At 37.8% G+C, this 16,393-nt stretch overlaps 1 protein-coding gene and 1 pseudogene across 1 annotated transcript; both read right to left on the bottom strand.

Moving 5' to 3' along the window:
- Positions 1-2,029: 2,029 nt before the first annotated feature.
- LOC101591609 lies at positions 2,030-7,717 on the bottom strand (annotated as a pseudogene).
- A 5,329-nt stretch (positions 7,718-13,046) lies between these two features.
- Positions 13,047-15,196, bottom strand: LOC101570754 (transcription elongation factor A protein-like 9). Its single transcript, XM_023703463.1, has 2 exons — positions 15,074-15,196; positions 13,047-14,198 (listed from the first exon to the last, which is right to left on the bottom strand). The coding sequence occupies exon 2, from the start codon at positions 14,118-14,120 to the stop codon at positions 13,806-13,808; it is 315 nt and encodes a 104-aa protein (XP_023559231.1). The 5' UTR covers positions 14,121-14,198; positions 15,074-15,196; the 3' UTR covers positions 13,047-13,805.
- Between the last annotated feature and the right edge of the window lie 1,197 nt (positions 15,197-16,393).

Raw genomic sequence — 16,393 nt, 5'->3', positions numbered from 1 at the left:
TAAATAAATAAATAAAAAAGAAAAGACATTAGAAATGTTACACATTTAGAAGACCAGGATGATAGGTATTCAACCATGTTAGGTATTACACATTGTAGTCCTCAATGTAGTTGCTTTGATCACAAATATCAGCATACAGAGTTAGTCAATGTGAAAATCCTAAACATTACTGACAGAAATTATGAGTACAATCATCTTAGCCATCCTGTATATATACTTGCATGATTTTACCCCTTTCTTTTTTCTTGTCTTTTCTCCTTTCCCACGTCTTCATTGTTTAATCCTTAAGTTTGATTTCTGTCCGTTTTACATATCTATTACACCTTTCAGATTTTATTTATTCTTTCAGGTTCTTACACTAAGGAAAGAACACAATATTTGCACATGTAGATCTGAGAAAGTAGGTGGCAATCTTGAAAACATATGGGTAGGCAGAGAGTTCATGAATAAAAACCAAACTGCACAGGAGATCCTTCAAAGTATCTACAACTGGCATCTCATTTTATTGAGAAGTTTCTGTATATCAAAAGAAATGAACAACAAAGTGAAAGGAAAACCCACAAATTGGGAAAATATCTTAGCCAACAAATCACTCAAAGGACTTGCATCTACAATATATAAAGAACTAAATAAAATCAGGCCTCCAAAATATAAAGAGCCAATCCAAAAATGGGTATCTGAGCTGAATACACTTCTCAGAGGAAGAAACACAACTGGCAAAGAAATACATGAAAAAAAGTTCCACAGCACCTTTAATTTGCATTCAAGAAATGCAAATTAAAACAGCGTTGAGATACCATCTCATTCCAGAAAGAATGACTGTCAAAAAGAAATCAACTAATTACAAAGGCTGGAAAGGCTGTGGGGAAAAAGGAACTGTTTTCCACTGTTGATGGGAATGTAGACTGTTACTACCATTGTGGAAATCAGTTTGAAAACTCATCAAAAAACTAGGACTGAAAATCCCATTCAATTCAGCTATTCCTCTTCTGTGTATTTTCTCAAAGGACTGAAAACATTATACCAAAGTGATATATGTGCATCCATGTTTATAGCAGCACAATTTGTCATAGCCAATTTTTGGAAACAACCAAAATGCCCATCACCTGAGGAATGGATGAAAAAGAGGTGGTATTTTTATACAATGAAGTACTACTCAGCTATAAAGAAAGACAACTTGAGGCCTTTTCAGGCAAGTAGATGCAGTTAGAGAAGTTTCACTTCTCTATACTCATAAGTGAAATAAATCAGGCCCACATGTGCAAATTAAGTGTAACAAATGGAATTTTATTTTTCTTGGTGACTACATGCTTTGTGGTTTTCCTTTTGGCCTATCTTGGATAAGTCTTTTGTTTGAAACCTCCAAGTTTCTTGGATATAAACATATATGTAGTAAATCTGTAATCCATCACTTTGGAAAACTAAGGGCGGAGGACTGTAAGTTGAAGTCCTGCCTAGGCAACTTAGACCCTGTCTCAAAAACTAAAATTGGGTGGGTGCGAATTCCTGGGGATGTAGCTCAAGGATACAGGGATACACATGTTTTATGCTACATAAGAGTCTGGTCATAATAAAGTAATATTTTAAAGACAGGTTGAAATTTTTCTCAAAGTGTTATTATATTTACTAAAATGATGTAAAAGACTTGACTGAGATCTTTTGCAGGCCTTGGAGTTTTCTGGGGAATTAGAGGTAGATTGCACATGTTTAGAAAAAAAGTTGTAAGATTTCCAAAGCTAAGTGAGGACAGTAGATTTTTATTTAGGATACATGTCTCCAAAAGGATGGAGAGATGGGCCGGGGAGATAGCTCAGTAGAATATCTGAGGGCCAGGGCCTGAGTTCAATCCCCAGTTCTGCAAAAATAAAATAAAAATAAAAACCTCACGAAAGGGCAGAGAGAAAGTAAGCTAATTTGATTGTTCTTCATCTTAAGACAAAGATAGTACAATACTAAAAAAAGAAACTGAATTCATCTTTGGGAAAGTATAGTGTTTATGAAAAAAACCCCTATCCCTTCTGGTCTCGATTCACAATCTTGGATGGCCACGTTTCAAAGTTCTCTTCTCCAAAGTCAAGAGATTGCGATCCTGAAAGAATTATGCATAAAGTTTAGCTATATAATTATAAGGTTCATTTCTCATTCCTTTAGTGGATCTGCTTTACTATTGGGTTTTTGAAATTCTTACATGCTATCGGAGCTTGGGAAGAAAACTGAAAAGATGATGTGGTAGTGTGACTGAGTGTAAAAAGAGCCAAAACAGTTTACCTCCCAAAGTTCTCAGTTCTGAAGAGGTATGAAATGTATCTTATCATGACTGTAGGACTTAAAGTTAGAGCTGCAGAGAGGGAAGTTACTGAGATACAGGTTTACCAGAGATTGTTACAGAGCAATACAAAAAAACTATGTTTGACAGGAATGCCATGTGATAGTTTTACTAGAAGCCACATACAAGATATGGTGCAACCTTACAAGATGTCACCAAAATCTGAAGGAGCTGCTTGGGTGTGAACCCATATTAGTGAGTCCAATAGAAATCAAGTGTGACATGGAGAGAAAACATTCTCTCAAGCTCACACAGAGAGCACACTGGCCAAGCAATGGCCATGACTCATCCACATGGCTGACACTGACAAAGGTTCTACAATATGAGGTACAGGATCTCAGGATAAATCCTGAGGGGATTTCACTGACCTTATCAGACCCAAAAGCCTCAACTGTTGTTGCACAGGTCTTGCTTTATTTTGGTCTTAACCATGCAGTAGAAAAGTATAAAAACGAAGTATAAGAAGTAAAGCCATGCTGTTATGTTGAGCTGTAGGGAACTCAGGTCAACAATTTCTGATATTGCCTGTGAAGCAGAAGACCCAATACTATTATGGACTACTGGACTCTTTTAGAATATTTTGCTGAGTTTACACACCTATAATATTCAAATAATGGAACTTAACCAAAAAAGGGGATACAGATGAATGTCCATTTTGTATCTGTGTATTCAAAGTGGTTAGGATCGATATACAGTTGCATTCTCTTAATGAATAGAGGGATTTGGGGTGTTTGTAAATAGGATATCATGTCCACATCTTGTACAGCAATTAACCACTAGGAAGAATGTATGCAATATGTTAATTGTTGAAACGGTCCTATCAGTTCGGTTTGAAACTGTCTCATTGTTCTTTGTTTCTCAATTTATGGGAAAAAAAGAAATAAAGTGTGAGCATTTGTGATGATTACTTATGTAGGACAACAATCTTACCTTAGATATCAATGTAAGAAATGTCTTAATCACTCTCTTTCTCTCAAATCATTCAAACAGACACAGAGGAAGAATGTCAGACAACAGAACATCCCTCTCCCACACACTGTGGACTACGTACACTGCTATATTTCCCTCTCAATATTCTCTTCTAGGTGTATGTTAAGTTTTGGAAAAGGTAGTCTGAATCTTGGCATGCTCGGTGGGTATGAATATCTCAGTTTCTGTCTAACATGTTTCTCTGTGTATCTGGTGTGGTTTTCTCTTTTTCTTTAAATATAAACACAGGGACTAGGGAAATGACAGTAGAATAAGCTCTTGCCTGGCAAGTGCAAGGTCCTGAGTTCAATCCCTGGTACTGCAAAAAAATATAACCACCTATAATGAACTGAAACCAGATATTAAGAATACAACCACTCTGACTTTCCCATAAGCTATGGTCATTACAATTTTGATGCCAAGACTTGTAGCATGAGAATAGACCTAAATAAATTTTAAGAGTATTATAGTGCTAAGAGTTTGGATAATTTGTCAGATAATATATTTAATTCAATATATGTAGTATGAAATTATTTTAAAAATCCATTAGGCCAGAATGTCTGAATATGTAAGCAGAAATATTCAACACCTCATCATCTATATTGAAAAGCAGGTGAATATTATTTTTCTTTTGATTTCAGGGACTGCAGAATGTTTCTCAAGATATCAGAGACTCATAGCTACTCTTTTCTGTTGTTTAGGAATCTTCTGGATAAGATTTTTCCCATACACATAATCTCCTAAACTGCTTGACCTGAGCTCATCTGTGTAGGAACCACAAGAACTCTGTATCCTCCTAGTTTCACACCTATGCTAACACCGGTTCTCCTTTCCCTTGGACTTTGAGATGAGCTGGAGGATATCATAAAGCCCTGAGCAGGCTAGGGGTATAGCTCCATGGGAGAGTGCTTGCTTAGTATGCATGAGCCCCCAAGTTTGGTTTCCAGCACCCAAAAAGAGATATAAAATTTACATGCTTGCATATTGATGAAGTCACTTTCCCTTGCCTTACTTGAGTTATTCCTGTTTAAATTCAATGGCTAATACATGAAGCAATGAAAGAAGCCAAATTATTATTACAAAATTAAATGACAGAAAGCAAACTGGAGAAAAATATTTTAACTACAGGTACTAAGGGGTGAATCATGCCTCCTAGAAAGATGTGTTGAAATATTAAGTCCCATGAACTGTGAATGTGACTTATTTTTGAAAATAGTGTCTTTTCAGATATAAGCAGTTTAACAAGTCATCACTGGACAAAACTTTAACCTGATAAGACTGATGTCATGATAAACAAATGAAAATGTAGTGTAAAAGCAGAGGCAAAAATCAGAGTCCTAGAGCTTCAAAGCAAAGAGGGCCAAGGGTTGACAGCCATGACTAGAGATTAGGAAGAGGCAAAAGAAGATTCTATGTACAGTCTCAGAAGAAGCGTGGCTTTATGGATTTCAGACATCTAGTGTCTAAAGTGATAAGAATAAATTTCTATCATTTTAAGCCACCTGTTTGTGATATTTTACTAAACTAGCTCTTCAAAGCAAACAATTCATGAATGAAAGAGAAAGATAACACCCATGTGTTTAAAAAAATCTTACAGCTTAATGATGTATGAGTAGAAAAATGGGGGGGGGAGATGACTCAGTGGAATAAGAGCTTCCCTGGCAAGCGCAAGGGCCTGAGTTCAATCCCCAGTTCTGAAAAAAAAAAAAGAAAAGAAAGAAGAAAAATGGGAAAAGGACAAAAAGTAGTTACAAAAGAAATAAATATGACTAATAAATTATATATTTTATTTCTTTTTTTAAGAAAGAATACAAAATAGTAAAAAAAAGCATTAGAAATGATACAAGGGGCTGGGGAGGTAGCTCAGCTGTCTATATAAGCAAAGTATAAAATAAAAAATAATAGAAAAAAGAGAAAAGTTATTATAATACAGCGTGGACAATGTATCTAAATATGTACCTTGACTTAGTTCAATTGCCTTACATTTTATGCCTATTAGTATGGTTTTTAATTTGTGTATATGATAATTAATTTTTCAAGACTTTATGGTATAAATAAATGAATCTGATGCAGGAAGAATGAAAAAAGGTGGAGGGAAGGGAAAAATAATCGAAATGTGTTTTGTCCGGGTAACAGTTCTCTATAATGAATTTAATCATTATGCATTGTGTTATAGTTTGTGTTTAGATGTCCTTCCAAAGCCTCATGTACTTTTGTATGGGCTCTTATCAGAGGTAGCTAAATCTAGAGTATGTGATTGATTCCTAGTGTGACACTGGGATTAAGGTTTCTGAGATTAAAGGTGTGAGAACTACACTCATCATAAATTGGGTAGTCTGCATACAATGTAAAGTACTGGATTTACATTATCACATAGTGATTGTGGACTGATCAGGCCCACAATCTCCCCAATGAGTGGAGAGCAAGTTTTTTTTTTTTTAAAGCCAAGTGGTGTGATTTTAGGTCTCCAGAAAGACCAAAACCTTCTAACAGAATTTGAGATTTTTCTGGGGGCTAAGACAAAGACCTTCTCTGGGAGGCTCATATATTTTTGGTTTTCCAACAAAGGAGGGAGATACTGAAGAAAATGTGGGAATCTGAGTGGGATCGTGGGAGACAGTTCAAAGACTTGCCCAGATAGGAAAATATGCTAATTAGGAGAACAGTTTCTCTTTAGGTTGACAGTTATTGTAGGAGTGTGAAGCTTGCAGAAGCAGTCTGATTTTACATCACTGGGGTTAGAGCCAGGCATTCTCAGCTATAGCCCTATCCTGTCCTTTGAGGAGTCATGGCTGCCCAAGCCTCAGCCTGGACCAGTGATGCATAGAGGCTCACTTACTGTGAGTCAGCTACCCATCTCCAGACAAGGGGCCTAGGCCTTGAACAGACTCACAAGGAAACAAAGAAAGTCAATTGGTTAATTTTAAATTCTGCTGAGAGCCATGTTGCTGTGGTCTCCATGAGTAAGGCGCAGAAAGTGTCTCTTTTTCTGTCTCTGTCTCTCTCTCTGTCTCACTCTCATTACTTTTGCTGTCTTCTGCCACCATGAACAGTTGCCCCTCTTTCAAACTTCCATTCTCCATAACACTGAGATCCAGCTTGCTGTCATCCTTACTTCCTATAGCTTTCAGTACTTACAAAAGAATATCATGGAACTTCTGATAAAGAGGCCTTTCAGTATAGTCCAGTAATTTCTCAGCTCCTATGTATTTAGCAATTTCACCTGGATTGTTTTTCTCAGGAAAACATTTTTCCATCAAACTTGCAATATCATCTCTGTATCTAATTTTGCAATCTCTAACATAGTTTAGATCCTTCAAATTGTCTTCCCAACGAAGGTGGCCACTAAGCCACTGGATCATGCAATAACCAAGGATTTCCAAATCATTATGTTTTGATGGGGCCACACCGTGGTGTGCGTCAATGCTTGTAATACAATAGGGCCATCATGACATCTCTTGTGATCTTCTTTGTATTCTCTATGAACTCCTTCCAGGCAGTATTGATAAGCAAGGCCATAATCTACCAAATACACCCAATCAGGATTCTTGTAGCTCAGAAGGGGGGCTTGAGGGTTAGCTCACTTGTTGAAGCGCCTGCTCTGGCAAACCCAGTAGGTGCAGGGGACTGCAGTTTGATCCCAAGACCCGCCCCTGAGGCAGCCTGAGCCAGCCAAAAAAAATCCTATTCTTGTAGCTCAGAAGAAGATTTGAGGCCTTGATATCTCCATACATGTACTCAAGCTCGTGAATGTACTCCCAGATATACAGAACTTTTTTTTTTTTCAGAACTGGCGATTGAACTCAGGCCCTTGCACTTGCCAGGGAAGCGCTTATTCCACTGAGCCATCTTCCCGACCCTCCAAAATAATTTTTTTTTGGCAGAAATGAGGATTGAAGTCAGGCTCTTGCACTTGCCAGGCAAGTGCTTATTCTATTAAGCTATCTACCTGGCCTCTCAGAATTCAAGCTTGGCTGCAAGACAGCTTTCTGAGAAAACCTTTTGACATTTGCTTCATATATTTCCTGAAGATCATTCCCAAAGCAATGTATTATCATAAACCTGTAACTTTTCCCATTCTTGTCATACAGACCAGATTCCCAATACTTAGGAACAACAAGGTACTTCAGTTTATGGGTACGAATCTATTTCTGAGTTTTCTCTGGTTTAGCAGCTTGCTGGTAGAACTTTAATTCAGTAAAAAGAGGGCCATTGTCACTGGGTTCCACTTTTGCAACACAGGGTGCATCACTGCCAACCAATTTTGAAGAATTTGTGTCAGCAAGATATATACAGCCAAAGCCACCCTGGCCAATGGGTGATCCTAGCTTCCATTCCTTTTTTGACAGGTCAGTTACTATCTCCCCAGCTGCAAAGTGTTCTGCCCTCTTGTCCAGCTTGAGCTGCTTTTACATGAGGCATTTTCATCTGAGCCACAGACCTGTCACCTTCTACACATTGTTTATAAACTAAGTTATCTGATTTTTTTCCCATTATGCTTAGCCCTGGTTGAAATGGTCCTAGCCGATGTTTAAATCAGAAGTTAGACTAGTCTGAGAAAGTGCACTCCAAGGTGGGCCCTTCTTTTTCCACAGGTGTTTCTCGGTTACTTTATACCTCAGATCTAGTCCAGAAAGTGGTATCTAAGGTGGGATGACCCTCCCTATGTTCACCAGCCTTTTCCTTTAGATGTCTCTTCATTATATTGAAATCATGTATATTCTACTTCATAATTTCTCAAATATTCCTCAATAAATTAGGTAGATATGGAAATAAATGATAAAGTATTATTAAGTATAACTAAAACATAATACTTTGATGCTGGAAGCACAGGTAAATTTTATGTATCTCTAGCTAAAGTGTTAAAGATAAACGTTAATTTACACACACACTCCTCTTTCTTTCTTCTCTTCCTCTTTTGCTCATTTGCCCCTGCCTCAGCTCCTGAATTTTTGAGTTTTTGTCATGACATTCACGACTCCCACATATTAGTAGCATGACAGTATCCTGTGCCACACTGTACACTTAGAAACCTCTAAGGCATGTATTGTGACTTGATATTCTGTTCTTCCTTCATCTGTTCCCATTTGGTTGTTCTAATCTTTAAGATTAGGGATGTGTTTCTGTTGCTATTTATCAGCCAGTGATTATTTCTGTCTTCTAAATTTTCTCCAATCGGGGAAAAATGTCCTTTGGGCATGGAAAAAGGAAGAAAAACATTAGCTGTGTTTTAACAACTCAAGTTTTAAAATAGCATGTACAAAATTATCCCATTTTCTTCCACATACTAGTGATAAGAATAACATGTATATAACTGCAGATGCCTACATATATTGTTGGTGTGCATTAATCAATATATTTTTATCCGCTCAACAATCATAAGTTGTAAGTGCTAAACCACATACCCCACTTTACAAGAGAACTGTAGGACAGTGAAGCTAACCAGCAGTTAGAGTATTAGTTAGAACTTTTAAAGTCTGTCTCCTAAGTGTATATTCTTAAACCGCGGCTCAGTATAATTTATTAATGAATTCCAAGTCTGTTTCTCATTTACTCTTTTTTTTTTCATTTACTCTTTTGTAGTCAATATCTATTATCTGGCATTGTTTGAGCACATTTTTGCTAGGCACTGTCTGCCCATATACATTTTCAAACTCAGTCACCGGTTAGTTCTGATTCTCAAGACATAGCTCTTTCTAGTTAACTGAAATATAATAAAAATAATTCAATGTGTTAAGTATTTCCTGGGTGCTTTTATTATGGGTCAGGCAAACCTCCAGGGATATAAACAAAATGAGATAGATGTTGTCTTTATATTCTTACAGAACTCATGATTTAATGGGAGGAAACAGGAAATTGAGTGCATAGTTAATGCTGAAATGGCACTAGGAATACAGGGTAAGAACACCTAACTCAATTACTCCACCTAACTCAATTACTCCTTCAGGAAGAAGTAATGTCAAAGAACAATTTGTTATATAACAGCTTGATGAGCTCTGCAGTCCTTCTCTTTAGTAAAGCTGGAAAATTTATAAAACAGAATAACCATTAAAGGCCTGTGGAAATAGTCTTAAGGGAACACATCAATGGAGAAACATCTGATACCACACAATCAGGTCTTTTAACACAGAGAATAGAAACAAGAGTGAGTCAAATATTGGAAGCATACACTCCTGCACAGGCAAGCTGTATGGGGGCAGGGCTTCAACCAAAATGGGGCTTTGGCTAAAAAGAAGCAACCAATTGGTTAAGAGACTGGTCAAACTGCTGTCCTAGAACAAATAAAGCCCCATGTCTTTATTAATTGGCTGGGGGAGGCTAAAGTCTTGCGATTTATAGTGGGCAGGAGCATGGTTTGGAACTAACGCGGATTCATTCACCACAGCACTGTTGTTATCATTTGTTATACACCAACTGTTTCAAAGCCATGATTAATAGTCAGGTCTTTGACCTTAGACAAGCATTCCATATAATAGCTGGATGATCTTGGGTACATTGCATATTCCTTTTTTATAAAAATAATAAGTTAATGACATAATATCTGGTAAAAGTCAGTTCATGGAAGGGAAAGACTTTGTGTAAGGACAAAAATAAATTGACAGTTACAATGCAAAGATAGTCAGATTAGTCATTCCAAGATTTTTAAAAATATTACTTTCTAAGCAACCAGAAGGCAGGAGGGCTAGTGAGATATCAAAGTCCCATTTAAAAAGTCCCTCCCTTTATTAAACTGAGGAAATTTCATCTTGATACATATAAATATATAGAGCCAGCGAGATAGCTCAGTGGACTAAGTGCCTGTTTTGGCAAGCTCAGTGACCAGAGTTTGATTCCTATTCCCACTTGCAGCACCAGCCCCGCCCCTGGGACATGCTGAGCCAATGACTGAGTCCAGGTGTGGTGGCGCATGCCTGCAATACCAGTGCTGGGAATGTTGAAAACAAGAGGATCACTACGAGTCTGAGCTGAATAGTGAGACCCTGCACCAATTACATAAAATGAAAAAAAAAATTAAGTATGTTTAGATGTATACTGTATTGTTACTTCATGTTCTTCATTTTTCTTTCAACAATGCAAAGTAAACATGTAGTATACAGGAATCTGCCTCATTTTTTTATGTTTTTTTTTTTCTTTGTGAAAGCAGGGATTGAACTCAGGTCCTTGCGCTTGCCAGGGAAGCACTTATTCTACTGAGCCATCTCCCTGGCCCCTTGCCTCATTACTTTAAATATGTACTTTATTAAACCACATTGGAAATAATGATGTGGCAAAATCTTTGAACAGACATTCCTCAAACTAAAAGATATATAAATAGCCAATAAATAATACATGAAAAGGTACTCCATACCTAAGATATCTAGCAAGTGATGCAGCTGCTTTGCTAAGCCTCTAGCACAACACTGATGTATCAATATCAAATAACTGGCTTTCGGTAGTGTCATGTGGGTGAGGTTGCAGCTCCTCTGATCTTAATTCTACTTTGAACTTTCCCTGAAGGTAGAAGAAACCAACTTTTCTCTTAGCTTTTGCTTTTTACAGAGACCATGGTGAACTTGTATGGAATCTGGTGTGGATTGTCAAATGCACATCCTCCTGTCAGTTTGCTAGTGAAAATTTTTGTATGAGTTTACTCCCAGTGATGAATGAGAATCCTGATTAATCTATTGGCTCTGCATTTTGATTTATTTTGTGATGTCAGGGTAGGTACTTCTTAGTATAGTTTTACAGTTCCTCAGCGGCTATTTAATCTTAAAACTTTCCATTGACATTAGGATTTATTATAAAAAGAAAACTGTTATTGAGCGATGCAGTAGGCTATAGGCCCTCAGCATCCCTTAGTGTCCTTATTGTGTGCCAAGAATGGAATGCCTCGACTACCTTTTAACCAGCTAGATCATTTTTCATTGTGTTTGCAGCAACCAACCTTGAAGGATGGTTAACATTTTCCCCTGGACAAAGAGAAGACATGCTTCTGCTTACTATGAAAACTGCAAGTTGCCCCAAACAGAGTTTCTTTCTTATAATGCATTGCATATTGAGGCAGCCATCATGGGGCCTGTGTCACCTTATGGAACTCAGACATCAAAGGGAGCCAGTAGAAAGCAATATGAAGCTATGGTGACTGCTTATGGTGAGATAATGTCCTTTGTACCCCATCTAGAAATCTAGTGTGTTCTTCTGGCATCAATTAAATTGTATAAGCTAGCTTGTTGACCTAACACATAGGGTAAAACCTCCAAGTGTGCACAGTTCTTAACTTATGTCTGCTGATATTATCCTTAAAGCAGTTATGGTAGGGAAATGTTTCCTAACAAGATTTTTGCCATATCTGTGACAAAGTTTTAATATTTATTCTATCTGATATTGGTCTTTAAAATGACTCATTTATATTATTACAGTAATTTTTTTGAAAAGGAATTTTTGGGATACCACCCTCAATAGGTTTCAGGCATTTATTTATTTATTTATTTATTTATTTATTTATTTATTTTCATACTGGGAATTGAGGTATTATCTTGTGACTTATAAAAAAATTATAACACCTCTTGAGAAGAGAAAAAAAATTCAAACAGCTCTTGAGAAGGAAAAAATGGGTAAAAGGAAGTCTAGTGCTTTGATCTACAATAGGGACAGGAGTGGTCCTGCACGAAACTCTATCCAGGAAATACTGGCCCTCAGTGCTGAAGAGCCTGGAAGCTGATGCAGGATGGAGTAGAGAAATCAAAGACAGGCCCATCCTAGAGAAGAGTGTAGTTAGGTTGAGCTCCTCTACACTCTAGCTAAGCGCCCCACTTCTTAGTCCCAGGGGGCTAAATTTATTTTACCTTGTAAAACAGGCACAGTGAGTCCCTGGAACCTTTTCTCACTCCAGTTGGAATTCCAGCCTGATCAGCACTGGTCCTGGTGACATTCCCTTGTAGAATAATCTGTAGCCATGAAAAATCCCCAAATCTTATCATAAAAGAAAAGAACGCACCAGTAGCACACCTGACAGAGCACTTTCATATATTTCTAGCCAGAGATGTATCTCCAAACTGACTTAAGCCTCCCTTTAAAAGTTGTACAAATCTAGAGGTACCTGTTGAACCAATAGGGGGGCCTGCCACCACCAGTCTTCAGAAAAAAAAAATTACGAACCACAAAGAAATTGAAGCTAAGGTACAATGGCATCTTCAGGGCCAGAGCAGAACTTTTGCCTAGAGCATGTCTATTATTCAGACTTTTCTAGTCAAACTCCCAGATAAGCTCAGCGTATCTGTACTGTATAAAGAGAAAAGGTAAAAATCTGAAAATTGCAAAGGTATCTATGAGACATCTTTACCCAAGGAGCACTGCAGAAGTGTCTATATAAATTGAAGAAGTAGGCAATCCCCTTAATTATGCAGAGGGCATTCTGGGGATTCAGGCCACTGGAGGGTCCAAAGGAATAGGCTAGGCTTCACTCATTGAGTATCCAAGCACATCACAGCCATAAGGGCTTGACATGTGCAGGATTTGTCCAAAAGAGAAGAAATATCCTAAATAAATGTTCACATGAAAGGATGGCTGATGAAAAGCTGGGTGAAAAACAGGAGAGAATATAAAGGTGGTATTCACCTAATCATTTCCTGGATTTGTTTTCCAGTACAGATGGCAACTACTTTTTTATCATTCCAAATAGTTGAAACAAATCTGTAGAGCTTGGACTATGTATGTGATGATAGGGATCAAAACATGTCAAATAGCTTTCAATTATTTATTTGACCCACACAGTATTTCTGTGAGATTATGGTCCTTATTTTACAGATGAAAAAGATGTAAAATTCATTTTAACTAAATGGTTTGGTGACACTTTGAATTTCACATTTGCTTATAATCTTAAGTTATGTGTGCTGCAGTAGTTTCAGAAATTAGGTATTAAGTGCTGTTGGTTGCCTCATTTTTACTTATAAAATATTTATTATTTTTAACAACGTGTGTTCACTTTAGAAATGAGGAAAATACAAAGAGGAAAAATCATTCATAATCCCACCATTAAGACTGTACATTTTATCTTTCAGTCATCAGAAGTTTTCATATGCATGTGTTATATACAAATGTATTTTTACCTTTCAAAAATATGATATTCATACATGACTTACTAATCTTTTTCTCATTTTTATCATCACAGGAAACTTTCCTCTTTTACAAATAGCAAAGTTCCCATATTAAAATACAGAAGGGAGAGAGGGAGAGGACAGGAAATGAGATATAAAAATAACTAGTATGTGTTATGCTCATGCACCAACTCCCCACAATGAATGTAATCATTATGAACCGCAAACATGTACTAATAAAAAATTTAAAAAGATAAAGACTGGTAGATGGATTCCAAATACAATAAACAGTGAGATGCAGATAACAAAAGATGCCCTAAAACCACTAAACGTAATAGGCTAAAGTAGAAAGATGAATAAAGATATATAAGGAAAATGTCAATAAAAAGAAAGCTATATGACAATGTTATTAATAACACAGAAATGAAACTAAGCTACATTAAATACGGATGGAAATGGTCTCGGTGAACCTTCCAACGCAGCACTATCAGTTTGTTTCTTACTCTCCTTATCGCATCGATTTCATCGACTTCTCTAAACTTATCTTCATGGCTTAAATGTCTGTTGTGTATATCTTCTTTAAATTCCTCCAGAGAGTGAATCAACCGTTCTTTAAATGTTGCTTCTGTTTTTTCCTCTTCTCCAGGTTGTTCCTCCTCCTCTGGCTTTTCCTCAGTCTTTGACTCTTCCTCACACTTTGGCTCATTCTCATTTTCTGGTTTTTCTTCAATTTTTTGACAGGGTTTCATCTTTTATCTGTGTCACTCTTCCTTCCTTCTTTCTTCTTTTCTTTTTTCTTGCGTATTCCCCGTTGAGTGCAGTTACTCCTAGGAAGCAATGATACTGTAGGTAAAAAAGGCTTAGTGAGTTTACACGTACTCTGCAGAATTTTAAGCACTTGTTTTTGGGATTCCACCCGAGAAGCCCAGTCAGCAGTCTGGGTTACCTCTTACTCTCACTTTCCAGTGCGTTCCCTCTGTCTGGTCCCTTCCTACAGCCTTTTCCAAGGTCCTCCTTCCAAACGCTCAGCCCTCTCCAAGCCCTTGTTTCCCACAGATCCTAACACAGTGCCCTCCCAGAACAGAGTGGGTTGGCTGGAGGGGACAGGAAGGAAGGGGAAAAAGAAGGGACTGTGAGAACCCTCACCCACTACCATACCAAGTCTTAACAAAGTCCCTCGCAGCTAGTACCAATCTGGTCAGTTTCTAACTCCTATTTTTTTTTCCGTTGGGCGGTGCTAAGAATGGATCTGCGGACGCCGGAGAAAGAGGGGGCGGGGCAAGTGCCTGATAGGCCAATGGGCAACAGAGACCAGGAGCTGCAGATTTACGTTAGCTTTAATCATTCAGATCTCGGTAATAGAAAGTTTCTCATCTTTTTTCATGCTATTTTCTACACAGGGCAAGTTAACTCGTCTTTCTCATTAGATACGGAGTGGGAAAAGCTGATTTTTTCTGAGCTTTACTGGGGCTAGGTCTGGGAACAGGGTGGGTATTAGCAAACAGGTCTGGGATTATTTTTAAGCTATCAGGGTTTCCTTGTCCGCCACTTAGGACCCTTAGTTCCTTTCCTAAGGATAATTAATTCCTGCAGACTTAGAGGCAGAGGGTAGAAAGACGGACTTGACTGGGACTCCCTCAAGTCTCCACCTTAGACCACCTTAACACTAGACACCCCAGGCACCAATCATACTGACACCAACCTGTTGAATTCTGATAAATTGGCTCCTTTCACTGGCCCTCGGCACGGCCGCCCGCACAGCTGAAGGAAGCTTGTACCCACGCAGGAACAAGGACCGGACTAGGAGGATTTCTGCACACGTCGACTTGTGGTCACATGAGATCTACGTCACCGGTGAGATCAGGTTTCCAATTTCCACTCCCACCAAAAGCGTAGCAGACGCGGGGTGGGCTTGCTACTCCCTCCCCGCACTCTCTCCCTCTTACATATGCAATAGCCTGTCTTTTCTGTAGCTGCCAATCCTAGAAGGAAAACGTTATTTTCTGTTCTCTGGAAACTATGGGGGAGATACATCTTTTTCTAGACATATTGAACTTTTTTTTTCCATAATGTTATTAAGAAACAAATAGCAATGAGAAAGTTTCCAATCAAATTGGTAGGACACTTTCAATAATTAACACATTGCATACATTCTTCCTAGTGGTTAATTGCTGTACGAGATGCGGACATGATATCCTATTTACAAACACCTTTAGAACAAATCCCTCTATTCATTAAGAGAATGTAACTATATATCTATCCTAACCACTTTGAATACACAGGTACAAAATGGACATTCATCTATATCCCCTTTTTTGGTTATGTTCCATTATTTGAGTATTATAGGTGTGTAAACTCAGAAAAATATTCTAAAAGAGTCCAGTAGCCCCTAATAGTATTGGGTCTTCCGCTTGACTGGTGATGTCAGAAATTGTTGACCTGAGTCCCCTACAGCTCAACATAGCAGCATGGCTTATATATTATTTTTATACTTTTCTGCTGGATGGTTAAGACCAAGATAAAGCAAGACCTATGCAACAAGAGTTGTAGGCGTTGGATTTGATAAGGTCAGTCAAATCTTGTTTCAAGAGATGCATGCTCCGTAAAACCTCTGCAATTTAGCAGTATCCTCCTTAAAAATAACATGTAAAGCTTTTGGCTCACAGTCTTTGACTAATATCAGTTACTTTTCAATCTTAGCCTTTGGTAAAACTCACAAATTTGAAAAGAACTGCAACAGGCAATTTAAAAAAATAAGAAAGCATAAAAATGTATTTTTAGGTGGTATAAGTGCTGATGGCCCCTTTCAAAGGAATATGAAGAACACAATGGATCTTATACAAGGGAAAAACTGTTACTCCTTGTCATTTATTTTATTCCCCTTGATACCCATTACATTAATATATCTTCTGCGAAGCATATACATTTGTGCACCAGAAAACTCAATGTATAATTATTTGTGTCTACTGGATGGAACAGTGATGTGACATACAGGAGCTATTAGTCCCTGCTGTGGTTTTGC

Source organism: Octodon degus, unplaced genomic scaffold (assembly GCF_000260255.1).
Source record: "Octodon degus isolate 3935 unplaced genomic scaffold, OctDeg1.0 scaffold00171, whole genome shotgun sequence".
Lineage (NCBI taxonomy): Eukaryota > Metazoa > Chordata > Mammalia > Rodentia > Octodontidae > Octodon > Octodon degus.
Note: the sequence above shows the minus strand (reverse complement) of the source record. Positions and strands in the feature narration are given on the sequence as shown.

What these genes read in the sequence shown, in the direction of transcription:
- LOC101570754 (XM_023703463.1), bottom strand. Translation starts at nt 14,120, where the DNA reads ATGAAACCCTGTCAAAAAATTGAAGAAAAACCAGAAAATGAGAATGAG.